General features: G+C 42.0%; 1 protein-coding gene across 5 annotated transcripts in view; it reads left to right on the forward strand.

Moving 5' to 3' along the window:
* GRAMD4 (GRAM domain containing 4) overlaps positions 1–14,200 on the forward strand; it is a 78,008-nt gene that overhangs the window by 26,646 nt on the left and 37,162 nt on the right. For all 5 annotated transcript variants that reach the window (XM_090136382.1, XM_031602755.2, XM_090136388.1 and 2 more), the window contains 2 exons: positions 566–776; positions 8,994–9,114. In XM_090136382.1, the coding sequence (XP_089992508.1) occupies positions 566–776; positions 8,994–9,114 (332 nt within the window). The remainder of the gene's footprint in view (positions 1–565; positions 777–8,993; positions 9,115–14,200) is intronic.

The raw sequence follows: 14,200 nt of genomic DNA on the forward strand, positions 1-14,200 counted from the left end.
CTTCTGTGTCGATCTACCTGTCAGCATTCTTCAGTGAATCCCTGTTACCTTCCTTTTTCTTACTCTAAATTAGAAGAGTGTTATGATAGCCTTGCTACTCCTTTTCTTTAGTTTTTCAGATTTAAGGATGGGTTGTGATGCATAATGGATCTTCATGTCTTTGATTAGACACGTCAACAAGCTGAACAATATGAACTTGTCAACTGAACCTTTTTTGTTTAAAGTGACTTGTTGGGAGCTGACTTCTTAACAGTTGTCTTGGGGGTAGGTTGTGAGCTTGTTCCTATTCTGTCTTTAGAAATAGCCATGAGAAAGAGGCTGTAACAGTAGGGGAAGATGTGCAGGAAGATGGTAAGTTATCAACTACTGGAAAACAAACTGTGCATCTGTTACACTGAGGATGGGGAGAAATGCCTCTTAAAAAAAGCTAAACTGTAGAATGTTTTTTCTTCTAGTGACAGGAAGGCTCTTGAAAAGATGGCTGTAAGTAGGTAGTTAACAAAATGTGTGTATTTAGGCTTATTGCAAGCTTTCTAAAGTACTCTTGATGTCTTGCTTCTTGCAGAGACTCCAACCGTCATGTTAAGGTAAAGCAGAAAAGTGCAGTGCTGAACATGCTAAAGAAGTTGGACAAAATAAGGTTCAGAGGTCACAAGAGAGATGAGTTCCTTGATTTAGCAGAGTCTCCAAATGCTTCTGACACTGAATGTGGAGATGAAATCCCAGTGAAAATACCTCGAACATCACCCCGAGACAATGAAGAGCTGAGAGACCCTGTAAGTACTAGGTTTAACTATTGTTATATTATGTTATTGTTGGGTAGAAAGAAAAATAACAAATCAATAATTCCTTTATTAGTTCAAGGTACTTTCTTAATAGTAGTGTTTCCTCTTCCTGTTGCTGTTTTTAGATGTTGTAGGTTGACAAGTCTGTTAACTTTGGACGTGCTTCTGAATACTCTAAAGTTTTATTTGCTTTGTTAAAATACTAGTAAATATAAAGAAGAGACTTCTGGTTGCTTTTCAGCAAGAGAAACTCATAACTGCTCAAATGCCACTGCCCAGAACTGTAGGCATATAATTTCCGATTCCTTCACGAGAGGGTTGTGCTACCTCGTTGTTTACTGGAGTGTTGTATCCAGTGATGCTGCCATGTTTCATGGTTCTCTTAACCCCATGCAAGATTCTTCTGCTACAACTTTTTGTCTTGTAAGCAGAAGCAACTGAATATAATGGCTTTCTAAAAAAAATAGAAATGATTCAGGAATTGTTAAATATTGTTTTTAAAACAATATAAGGAATCCTCCTTTGATCTCTTATATGACTGCAGTCCTTAAGTTTGGACTACCGGGTACAATCTAAATTACAATCTGGCAATTCAGCTGTTGAAGTCAGAACTGGTACCACTCTGGGAACTCACAGCGTGGTTCTTGGACCCAGATACAAACTTTCAGATAACAGCTGGACCACGTTTCAAACACTCACTGCTTAGAGGAATCATCTGAAAGATTTCAATCTGTGTGAGGTTAAGCATTTCCTTTGGGTTTGGCAGCTCGTATCCTGTTCAGTGGCTGTTATTAATGGTGCCTTTTTTTTTTTTTCTTTAAACATATAGTTTCATAAATGGTCTTTGCTTATATGGAGCTCTTTTGCCAGATTTTGTTTCCTACGATAATGAAACAAGTGGTAACAACAGAGCATTTTTGTGTCACAAAAAAAACCTATTGTATTCATATCGTCAAGCTCCTCAGACAAGGAAGGTCTTTTGAATATCTTTCCTTTGCTCTTACTCTCCTAAGGCATCAGTCTTTTGTTACTACATATCTATTGTATGTACTGAGACTACTGTGTTTTTACTCTTCCAACATGGTATTGTCTGAATTTATCTTAGGTAAGTAGTGGCTTATTTTCATCCAGACACCTCAATGTGCAGAGCTGAACAATTTCAGAAACCAATTTGAAGAGAAGCACTTTGCTAGCTGGCTGATTACATGATGTGGAGTGCCCTGATCTAACTCTGTGGGATATAATTGAGCATAGGAAAACAGAGAGAAAGGGAAGAAAAGAAAAGCAGGAATGCTATCAAACTTGTTATGCCCTGCTCATGGTGTTAGTGACTTCCAAAGCCAGTGTGATGCTGGAACCACCAGCTAAGAGCAGCAGCTGTGTTATTGTGTGCCACTGTGATAGTGGCAAAGCAAGCAAACTTGGATAAGGAAGGAGACCTGAACTATAAGGGCTAAGTTTCACATGGAAAGTGTGAGGGATTACCACTTGGCTCTGGAAGGCTTCTGTTCTCCTAAGCACTGCTGCCCACCCATAAAGTGAAGGGAGAAGAAATAATCCCTAGTGCTGCAGAGTTGCCAGGAGTAATCAAAGTAATTCTTCTGTATTTAAGCCAATGTTAAAATAGTGGCTGAGATCGTGTGAACAGAGGGATTCTGAGTTATGTCTGTTTCTTGTTGAGATCAGGTGCTTGAGTTCTGCCCAAACTGTTTGCCATGACTAAAACTCAAATCTTAGACTGCTTATATGGGGTGGTCGCCCTTCACATGCTTTGTAAGCACCGTAGCATTATACTGTGATTATGCTGCCTGGGAGAAGGATCAAGAAAAGGCCAAGTTGTGTTGATTTCTTGCTGATGAATACTTCAGGGAGCTCTTCAAAGCAGACAGAAATCAGTACAAATCTTGTGCATAAATGGAAGTTAGGTCACGTATATTTTCATGTACAGGTGAGCTGGTGCTGTATTTTCACTTCTGTTGCTTCATTGTTTCTCTTGAAATCTGAGTGGGGAACTCCTGAGCTGGAAACAGCATCATTGTTGGCTTAGACCTGAACATAAGCGTGGAAGATTTGAGTCTCAATACCCTTAATTGCATCTTCAGTACATGGATGTCTTTGAGTCTGCTGTTAGCCGTCCCGTTGTTAAAGGTTTCTTCTTTGCCCCTCACTACTTTTCTTTTAACTTTTCAATCTAATGGTGTGCAGAGAAGAGCATTCTTTGTTATCCAGCTTCAGCAAGTTAAGTGAATGTTCAGTCACAAGCCACAAACAGAGCTGTGGGAGTTAGTCATGACTTCTTATTGAAGTAACACATGCAGAATTTACAGCCTAATAAGAGAAAGGATGACCAGGTGAAGGAATCTTGTATGTTCTATCTTAAACTGTAAGCATTACCTATTTAGCTTCGTAATAAACACCTGGACCTGTGTTTGGGTAAAGCAGCTGTTCCATAGGAACAGGTCGGCACTGCTAGGGAAGCCCTGGAGTTGAAGATTTGTTGTTTTTCTTTGAATTCATTTGAATTCAAAGAATCTTCTGTACTGTTCAAAATATTCATTGCTCTTACCTTGAGCTAGTTCAGTCTTGATTTACAGGCTGTCCATTTGCTTGTGTAGTTACTTCATAGAATCATAGAGTCATTTGAGTTGGAAGGGACTCTTAAAGGCCACCTAGTCCAGCTCCCCTGCGATGAACTGGGATGCCTACAGCTAGACTAGGTTGTACTTCTCCCCTCTCTGCCCTTACTACCTGGTACTTCTGGGATAGCAGCTACTTTCTTAAGTGTCTGTGGGTTCCTGGACACTGTGACCACATTGTAGCCCAGACACTGTGTTGGTTAACAAGCTCTTAGTTAAGCGTTTTTCAGTTCTTGAGTGGCTTCCCAGATTACTCCTTCCTCCCCACTTTAGCGTCAGGTTTTTTTTTGATAAATGTGGACATTCAGCTCTATATGCAGCACTGGTATTTCAAGCTTGTTTTGTCAAAACTCCACAATTATTGAATCGACTGTGAGTGACCTGGTCTATTCCATCTTCTTTATAGTGGAAGTATTAGCATTTGTCATTTGTCATATTGTGATGATGAAACTTTACATAATATTTATTAGTTGATTAATTAAAGCCTCTTTCATTCAGTGCTATCACATAGAATAGAATCATAGAAACATAGAATCACAAGGTTGGAAACGACCTGCAAGATCATCTAGTCCAACTGTCCTCCCATCACCACTGCCACCACAAGCACAACCCATATCTTGTAGGTCCTCCATCCAGACACCTCTTGAACACCGCCAGGGACGGCGACTCCACCACCTCCCTGGGCAGCCATTCCAGTGCCTGACCACCCTCTGAGAGAAAAAGTTCTTCCTTATGTCTATTCTAAACCTCCTCTGGTACAACTTGTGGCCATTTCCGCAGGTCTTTTTTGTTCTCTTGGAGAAGAGGCCAAACCCCTCCTCACCACAACCTCCCTTCAGGAAGTTGTGAAGTGCAGTGAGGTCTCCCCTGAGCCTCCTCTTCTCCAAACTAAACAATCCCAGCTCCCTCAGCCGCTCCTCATAAGACTTGTGCTCCAGACCCTCGTCAGTTTTGTTGCCCTTCCCTGGACGCATTCCAGGACCTCAATGTCTTTCTTGTAGTGAGGGGCCCAAAACTGAACACAGTACTCAAGGTGTGGCCTCATCAGTGCTGAGTACAGAGGGAAGACTCAGGCATCATAGTTTCCTATTTTATAGATGCAACATCTGCAGCCTGATTTGCTAAGATGCAAATCTTCAGGGCTGGGACTGCACCCTGGAATTCATGGCCTGTCCTTGTATTTGCCTGCTCTGGCTTGTCTTGCCTTCTTTATAGTGTCTCTTTGTTTTGTGATACAGGTGAATTTATGCACTGTTAATGTTAAGAGTGTTCCATTTTTATAAGAGGGAGAAAATGTTTCCTAGTACACACAGTGAATTCAGCAGAACAGAGAGAGGATCACGTCCCCTTGGGCAGAAGAGAGGAAGAACAAATTTGTGTTTCAGCCCCTGGAGCTTCTGCACTAAACTCAGTGAGAATTTCCAATTGAAGCTCTCTGGTACCTGGCATATTGTACTGAAAGCAGCCTAATCTACTTATGCAAGTTCCCTGCCAGTGCGCTAGGATTAAAACTGAGTTATTATGGTGCAGCAAACATTAATTTAATTGCTGTTCCAGTACAGTTTGGCTTTTCCTGAAACATGTCAATTAAAACGTTAAACATTTGTGTATCTGTTGCCTCATTTACAATGATTTGAAGATATAAAGACTCAGGCAAACATTACAGATAAAATAAGCTGCCCCTAAAATAATAACAAAAAAAAAAATCTTGCAAAATATAGCAGTGCTTTGTGAGCTATCTGTTGTAGGTGTGCTTCCCAGAGATGCTATTGAGGATTAGCAGTTGATGCAGATGCTTTGTTCTTGAGCCGTCTGGCTGGGTGTTTTTCCCTTCCATGGTGAACCCTTGCTTATTTCAAAGAATCTTTGAGCAGTGTCAGTTGAGAACAGCAGGCTAATTCATAGCATGTGGGTATATGAAGGAAGTAATCTGGAGGTTGTGTGCACTCTGGGGAGCCCTAATACATGAGGGTTTTTGTTGGGGAAGGAGGGAGAAGGGAGGGATGTTTATATCTAAGCTGGTGTCCCCAGATATGGCAACCAACAGTGGACAAATTGCAGCAAAAACAGCACTCATCTTTACCAGCATCAGTACTTGTTTCATTTGGGAATTGTTCCTCTCTAACAAGTTAATTACAAACCTGGAAACAAGACCAATGTCTTGTTAGATGTTCCTGGAAAAAAAAAATCTCCATGTGATGTTGTGTGAGTTAATAAAAGGAATTGGACAGTTGCATGTCTGAGATATGCTGCACTGCAGATGGAGATGCATCCGTATCTGCTGAGCAATGGAGTTAGACCTTTGCTGCAGCTGTGCAGTGATGGTGTTCACTGGTTTGGGTGCTCAGCAGATACAAGTTCGTAGAAGCTAAAGAGCTCTCAGGTTGAGAGGTGCTGTTGCTAAAAACCTAACCTGCAGATGGCTATAAAATCACATTTGTGGGCCAGTGAGATTTGCCTTCAGACCTGGAGCTGGATGTTGTGCGGAGCAGGAGCTCAGACAGCAGATTAGAGGTGATCTGTTGTCATCAGCAATGTGCCTGTAACCCCTTTGACTTAAACTCTTCCTGCTCAACTCTGTGGCATTTTGCTGGCTTCCTAGGCACTGTGAACTCATCTTCTCTAAGTAATTGTGATTGCCAACATTTTAAGAGGGTCCCTGTGTCAAACATTGTCAAAGCTGGAGAGGCAGAAGGGTATGGAAAAGCAGAAATCAGTGGAAGCCTTTAAGGCTTTTACTGAGTCATGCAGAAGCAAGAAAGGGCATCTGTACAGTAAAGTTGCGTTAATCCAATCCCGGTCCCTGTGCTGTCCTACAGAAGCTGGAGAAAAATGCTATTACCCACTTAACACAAGAATTACAACAGGAACATTTTTTATTAACCTGTGAGTGGAGTCAATTATGCATTCCTCAGACAGGCAGCTGACCTCCAGTGAATGTAACAGGCTCATTTCTTATCTTTTTAGCCCACTAACACCTCTTGACAGAGCAAGGTGTGTTGGTGTGGAGAAGAATCTTCTGTGACAGAAGTGCCATCTGCTTAAATGTCTCCCATCTCTCTTTCCTGTATGTGCTCACTTTTTTGGCCCTGCTCAGTTGTGTTCAGTAGTACTTCACGATGTCACTAAGTTTGGAATGGGTGCTCTGTTTTTCATCAAATTTGTGTTGCTGTGCATCTCGTCTTACTACTCAGGTTAAGCCATTTCATTATTATACAGTACTTGTATGATGTTGCTCCTGGTGTTCTTAGCAAGCAGCCTTATATTTTAATTTGTCTTTTTCTTTGTTTTCCTCTCTCTGGCTTAGGTCATTTGGTGTTAGTTTAATGGCCCCCCGCAGGGGGGTTGAAACTAGATGATCTTTAAGGTCCTTTTCAATCTATGCCATTCTATGATTCTATGTGTACCTGCTGATTTTTATCCCATTGGATGGAAACTTGAATGTCTCAGACAAATACTAGCCTCTTTCTCCCTCCACTCTTCCCTCACCTGTCTTCTTCTATCCCATCTGCTTTGCATGGGGCTGGGTACTGGGGAGCAGCGTGGCAGGAGCAGTGTGTCTCTAGTAGTGTGGCTGAAGTGTCACAGCACGTGCTATCACATGGCCTGATGTGCAAAGCTTGTGAGCATTCCTGATGAGTATAGCACCTTACTCTCTGGGCTTTATGTTGTGGGGTTTTTTTGTGTTGTTTTCTTTTTTTTAGCAGTGTCTTTAGCCAGTTCCATATCTAATCCTACATGCTGGGGCCAGAAGCTGTCCTCTTGCACAAGACTGTACCTCTGCCAAGCGTGTTTAGCTCCCTCCTATATGAGTCACAATATAAAATCTGTGCTTTCATGACTGGGTAGCAGTCTGCATTTTTATAACGCTTCCTTCTGCCCACCTATAGTGTGTTGCAGGGCGCTGCTGCCTGACTTCCGCCACACCTTCCTCAGTGGGGCTCTGTGTCTGGCAAGCAGTAACACTAAATCCTACAGCACAGAATGCATATGATTCAGGTTTTAAGATAAGAAATCAACACTGAAGTTAATCACTGTCCTGTGCTCATCTGGAAATAAACCGTTGCTCCTCATCAGGCTGGAGCAGTGTCAGGTGGCCTGTAGTGCTGCACCTCACTGGCTGGATGGAAGATGTGGTACCTGGGCAGCAGGATGCTGTGCTGCATCTCCCCATACCAGTATGGCTGTGGGCTCTGTCTGCTGTGCCGTGCTGCTGGGATGCTCATGCTCCAGCTGGGAGCAGCGCAGTGCCGCCAGCTTCTCATTATCAGGGCTGACAGCTTGCAGGTTTGTGGGTGTCACTGTGGCACTTTGGGGACAGGAAATAGCATCCCTGCTTGGCACCATATGAAACAAATCCAGGTGGGGAGCTGGTGCCAGGTAGATGTCCTGCAGCAAATGTCCACTGCTTCTTCATTTGACTTCATCGACAGTTCTGAGGTTTAAACTGTGTTCAACTTGAGCAAGAAAACAGATGTTTAATAGGTATTTCCACACTGCTTTATTTAAAAGAGCAAATCATTCCCACCAATAAAAGTACTTTGCAGCCTGTGATCTTTGTACACCCTTTCCTAAGACATAGAAAATGTATTTTAATTAACTCTCCTGTAAATCAGCTGAGTTGATGTAAGTATGTAATTAAACTGTCGCAGTTAAATGTATGTAGCTGACTTCAGAAAGCAGTAGAGCTCCTGTATGTTTTCAGAGATAAACAGGGGTTGGAGAAGTGTTCATGATAAATCCTTCTTTGTCTGAAGATTATTTTCAGACTGTAGGCTCCTGTAATGCACTTCAGTTTGGGCTCCTGTAAGCCTCATTGGCAGCCTTCTTGTAAGCAGTGGGCACTGCATGCAGGGCCTCACCCTCCATTGCTGAGGAGATGCCCTCACACACACTCCTTTTCCTGCTTTCTGAAAATGCTCATTTCATGAGAAACGGGTAGCATCACCTGCCTTCTGCTGTGTGGGCTCATTTTTTCTCTCTGCTCGCATTGTGGAGGTGGTGGTTGTCACTGCTGTCCTTAACTGATCACACTGCTCTCTAATTCTCATCTCTGGCAGTGTTTCCCGTGCTCGGGGGTGACAGCAATAAATCAGTCAGGACAGTCTCCTGACTCCCCTCACCTGGACTTCCAGGATGCTCTTTTAAAGTAAATATCTAGAATAATATTTCTTCCACTAGCTTTTCAATTTAATCTGTAAAGTATGTCACATTGTTCCTTAACTGGGAATGGGAGGTGCATACTATAACTACACTTTTCAAATCAGCAGAAGAAAAGGTAAATGATGGTACAGCATAGATGCTAAGGGGGCAGAAAAATAAAATTTGTTTTCTGTAACTCCTTGAAGTCTGCATCATTGAGATTCACATGGGAAGGATACCGTGCATTGGATTAGTTTTCACTCACTCATTTTTGGTTATTTAATACAGATTAAGAGACATGCAGAATTGTTGATACTTGTATGTTTCTCCCATGGCTGTCTGTTTACTGTACCAAAAGTAAGTTGATATATTTAAATGACCAAAACCAAATGTGCCTCTGAGCTGTCGGTGTGTTCTGGCTTTCTTACAGGCTGGTCCAGGGACCATCATCATGGCTTCAGGAGTCCAGGATTTTAACAGAACGGAGTCTGACAGACTGAATGAAATCAAAGGTCACCTGGAAATAGCCTTACTGGAAAAACACTTTTTGCGTAAGTAGAACATTACAGAATCACTAAGGTTGGAAAAGACCTATAAGATCATCCAGTCCAACCATCCACCCATCACCAATGGTTCTCGCTAAACCCTCAACACAACATCCAAACGTTCCTTGAACACCTCCAGGGAAGGGGATTCCACCACCTCCCTGGGCAGCCCATTCCAGTGCCTGACCACCCTTTCAGAGAAGTAGTATTTCCTAATCTCCAGCCTGAATCTTCCCTGGCGCAGCTTGAAACCATTCCCTCTAGTCCTATCACTGGTTATACGGGAGAAGAGGCCGACCCCCAGCTCGCTACAACCTCCCTTCAGGTAGTTATAGAGAGCAACAAGGTCTCCCCTGAGCCTCCTCTTCTCCATACTGAACAATCCCAGCTCCCTCAGCCGCTCCTCATAAGGCCTGTGCTCCAGACCCCTCACCAGCTTTGTTGCCCTTCTTTGAACACGCTCCAGGGCCTCAATGTCTTAATACTCTGTGGAAAGGAATGGCTTAGGCCTGCTGGAAAAAGACTTGATGTTGATGTATGTTCTCAAAAACTGCAGGAGGTGGCATCAGAATTTTGAGGTATGCTGATGACTGGATAATGCAGGGGCTGACATTTCTCTGAGAAGAATTTACCTTTCCCAAGATTGCTAGATCATTGAAGTATTTTTTTTAATGGCATTTGTCACAACGTACAATGCTAAGTGACAAACGCTGTTTCTTTGAAGCCTCAATGTTGTAAGGGAATATTGTTGGAAGGTTCAGCCTCTAGTGCAATACCACCAACATCTGCCTCTGACATCGTGAGCCAACATAATAAAACAAGAAATTATTTACAGAGCAGCCCTCGTTTCAACAGATCAGAACAGAAGATAGGCATTCCTTTAACGTGATAGAAGCAGAGATCTCCAACAGAGTTCTCACTCAGCTGCTTTCCCAAATGGTCATTCTAGTGGATAATTTTTGAACTTCAGAATATGAGGATTGTTTTTAGATGCTCAAAGCTTGTCAAATGTTTTCTCAGGATAAAAATAACATGTTTACAGATTCTATTCAATAACTAGTTTAAAATCTTAAAATAATTTAAGACTTGTATTTTACCTTCAGCATGTTCTCAAGGACTTGAAATTAATTTTATGTGACTTGTTTATCTTTTGGCAATATTTCTTTGATGTTTTATTCCCGAGTGCAAGAGGGAGGCGTGATAAAGAAACTGGACAAAAATGTATAGTAAGCTGATATCAACTTCCATTAATAATCTGGAGGAGGTATCATGAGTGATCTATCAAGCAAAAGCTGGTTGTAATTTATTTGAATTCTAACTCATCTGTGCAGTACTGAAGTTACCTCATACTTCTTATATCCCTGGAATTGTATTGCTTAAGTTACTGTTATCAGATTGTTCTTTGAACTTTTGTGATGTTCTAATGTAATCTGGTGTGTAAGAGAAAGTAGGCCTTCCCAGAACTCATTTCTGGCTTGAAGTAGGACATATATCTTGCTATAAAAACATTGTATGGCTGCCAAACACTTCCACTGCTGGTGATCCATTTGCAGCATATAGCGTGGTGGTTACAGGAGCTAAAAAATGTGTAGGGCACACATTTTTACAAATATTTTTTTACTTTCAGGCTTATGCTGTTGTCTGAAAACCTTCTTATCAACCGTTTTAGCACTTATAATTGAATCCTTTCCTTTTGCATATTGATCACAAACCTCAAGGCTGGAGGTCTCAAACGTAATTGTTTGAGAATATGTTTGGAAGTTCAGGCCAACAGGGGTAGTTCTGGTGGATTGGTCAGGCTGACTCCAGCCTTCCTGCTGGGTCAAGACAAATACTGAAGCCTTGGCTTTGCTTTAGCTGCAGTCATTCTTATCCTGATGAGTTTTTTGCAACTCTGTACAGAAAAGCAAAAGAATGATAAACTGGTAAAGGAATAAGCACAGAAAAATCTCATTCCTCACTCCCACTCTTACCCCCTTCAGAATTTTGGTCTGAAATACATAACTGTGTTTGCCAGTTGGAATGAAATAGGAGTTGAATTTTTTGAGTATGGTTCTTGTATTCATTAATTCTGTTTCTTATTTCTTTGAGGTTAACGAGTTGAAGGGTTTTTTTAGTGTTTTTTATTTGGTTCTAGAAATGCTGTATGATATATATATCTTTTTTTCTTCCCAGAAGTGAACTGACGATGAGCAGAAAAACATTCTTGAAATGTGCAGTTTGTTTGCTTTATTTGCCTTTGGAAGAAAGCCTGGTTTTCAGTGTTTTTTGTTGTTGTTTTTTAAGTCTTACTGCTTCAATAGATGATTTTTAAGGCCATTAACTGTATCTGCATGCTGGTTTGGTGTGTTTTTTTTTTTTTTTTAAATTGAGGGTTTCCTTAAGTACTCCTAAAAACTGTTAGGTGTACTCCCCCCTGTACAGTATGTGTATATAAAGCTGCAGGTCACTTTATGGTTGTAAATGTATAGCTCAGTGAATAGCAGACTGCTGCTCTTTCCTGAATTACAGTCACTCATTAGTGGGCATGAGTAAAAAGTGCAGTATGGCTCAGTAATATTTTCAGTAAAACACATCTATGCATGACCATGGCCTCTAAAAGCTGGAAAGGAAATCTAGAGCAAATATTTACCCAACACGCTCACAAAATAATGTAGTTATCTAAAGGGAGAGTATCTTCAACTGTGCTGCCAAATGAATCTCTTCCTTCCTTTCTAAAGAGAGAATCTGAAAATCCAGGGAGGTGAAGATGGAGAGGCATTACTTAGCATGTTCCGTAGCTATAAATGCAAATAAAATGTGACTGGAAATGCGAGGATTTTAAGCTTCAGACTGACAGGAGTCCTGTCACTCACCAGGAAGAAAGGATCTTAGATAATGACATCTTAAGCAAGGGAGGGATCATCTGACTCTTCCAGCCAAAAGGGCTAAAGTTGCTTTTCCTGTCTGTACAGGAATGTTCTTAATCTGCGTAATCTAATGGGTCCTTCTGAACCTCATTATAGGAATGACAACAGGCATTTTGGGTACCAGACTGCAGTATTGGAGTGGATGACTCAGTGATTAGTTCCTGCAGAACAGTGTTTAAATGCCTGCTGAATGAAATGTGCAAAGAGTTTTGTCTGCTGGAAACACCAGACAGAAGTGGATGGAAAAAAAAAAATGTTTTGAAGCTGTTGCTATTTTACATTTGTAAAGGACCATGCATTACTATAACCTTGCTTTTGTGCACTCCAGCACTACACTGGTGCTAGCTGAGGGTTCAGGTTTGGAAGACAGATACTGAACTGGGGTGGCTAGACTATTATATTGTGGTTAGCAGGGTTTTTAAAAACATGGTTCATAGTATTTATTCTTTTAGATCATACTTAGTACAGATGAACAAACTATTGAACCAACCATGCTACAACAGCTTTCAGTGCTTCCATTTCACACTTTCTGTGCCTAAAGGAGAATAAAGCTAACTTGCTGCTTTTGCATTCAGAAGACAAAAGGGTAGGCAATATCTTTCTGGATTTGTACCTCACTGAGAGCTTTTTTTCCCTGTGTTTGTCCCTGATTGTAGAGGGCAGTTCTGCAGCTGATATTAGTTTATGCCAGCACTCTGTGCTACAGGCATGCTTTGTGGGTAGGCACTCATCCTATGGCTCACATGAAGCATTAGCTAATTCTCATTCAGGGATATTGAAGCCTGTTGCAGTGCTAATTTTAGCAACTCAAGGAAGAGGAGATGATGGTGGCAGCAGCTGAGAGTAAACAAACCAGGTGTCTTAGAGAAGAGTCACCTGGTGACAGGAACTGAAGGAACTGAAGGAACTCGGAATGAGACTGAAAGACTTTGGGAGGAAACAGTATCCTTTCCCACAAGGATTTTGCATCCCACTCTGTTCAGCAGGCTGTTGCAGGAGTCCCTTGGTGCTTAAAAAACTACTGTTCTGGGTTATGATGTTTATAACAATATCAAAGAAGTTGAGAGTATGCATCTTTCACATTAAAAGTTCTGCTGAACCCCTCTCTGGTATGCATTTTTAAGCTGTGTGCATGGCTAACTCTGTGGCTTCTTCTGTTTTGTTGCTAACCAACTCAATGATTCTTTGTATGAAGAGCAAATTAACAGAATGTACTTATAAAAGCAGAGCTCCAGATATCTGTGTGGTCTTCAGGCACACCTGGGATGTTAGAAAAGGTGTGATGTTGTGTGGTGCTGGTGGTTGTGACCAGCCAAAATATCCTGTTTGAAGGCATATTCTGTACAGAAACGCTAACAGCTCCTAGCAAAGCCGCAGCAATTGTATGCAACAGAGTGACTGTAAAGCTGAGTCAGAGTCCTATTGTCACAGTACCCTTGGTGTAATTGTTCCTGATATGAAGGTCAAATACCTGCTGAAGCAGCGAAGCTGGAGAACAGCAGAGGAACTGTTTCAGTGCAAGTTTTGCTTTCTTACTGACTCAGCAGCCTATAGTCACCTTTGGTTCAGAAATCTTGAAGTAGAATTAGGAATTGATGCAGCAGCCTGCCTTCTTAAAGTGTGCTGATGCTTTGTACTGCCTCTGCACCTTCACCTCAGCCTTGCTTTTCTCAGCTTAATATCCTGGACTCCCAGATGCTGATGGGTGTTTCTGGGAGATCAGTACATGTCCAGTGCTCTGTCTAGGTGGAGGATGGGTGGAGGATGGGTTCTGCTCTTGCTCTCTCATCTTGGCTCTGAGAGCCCAGGCTTGCCAAGGCCAGAGAAAGAAAGGCTACAATTACAGCTCAGAGCCAGCAGCATGATGTAGTCCTGGGCTGGTCCTGTTCCAGGGCTACCTTGTGCAGCCTGTACTAGATATTTCCCAAAATGTGTTGACAGTGGTTGTGAGAAGGTGCCAGAAGCCTGGGAGGCCCAACCCAGGAGGATCCCATGCTCCTCTGATGCTTTCTGTGGGGCCAGTTAATCTCAGTGCAGCACTGTGCTGACAAAGATAGATTGGTTTTGGTTCTGAAAGTTGCTCCCTCACTGCCTCTGACAGATGCTGCCTACGCATTGTGTTATGTAGATACAGCATGCTCTTCCTCCTGCATTGTTTTTTTTTCTTTGGCTGCCCAGCTTCG

Source organism: Phasianus colchicus, chromosome 1 (assembly GCF_987193195.1).
Source record: "Phasianus colchicus chromosome 1, bPhaCol1.hap1.1, whole genome shotgun sequence".
Taxonomy (NCBI): Eukaryota; Metazoa; Chordata; class Aves; order Galliformes; family Phasianidae; genus Phasianus; species Phasianus colchicus.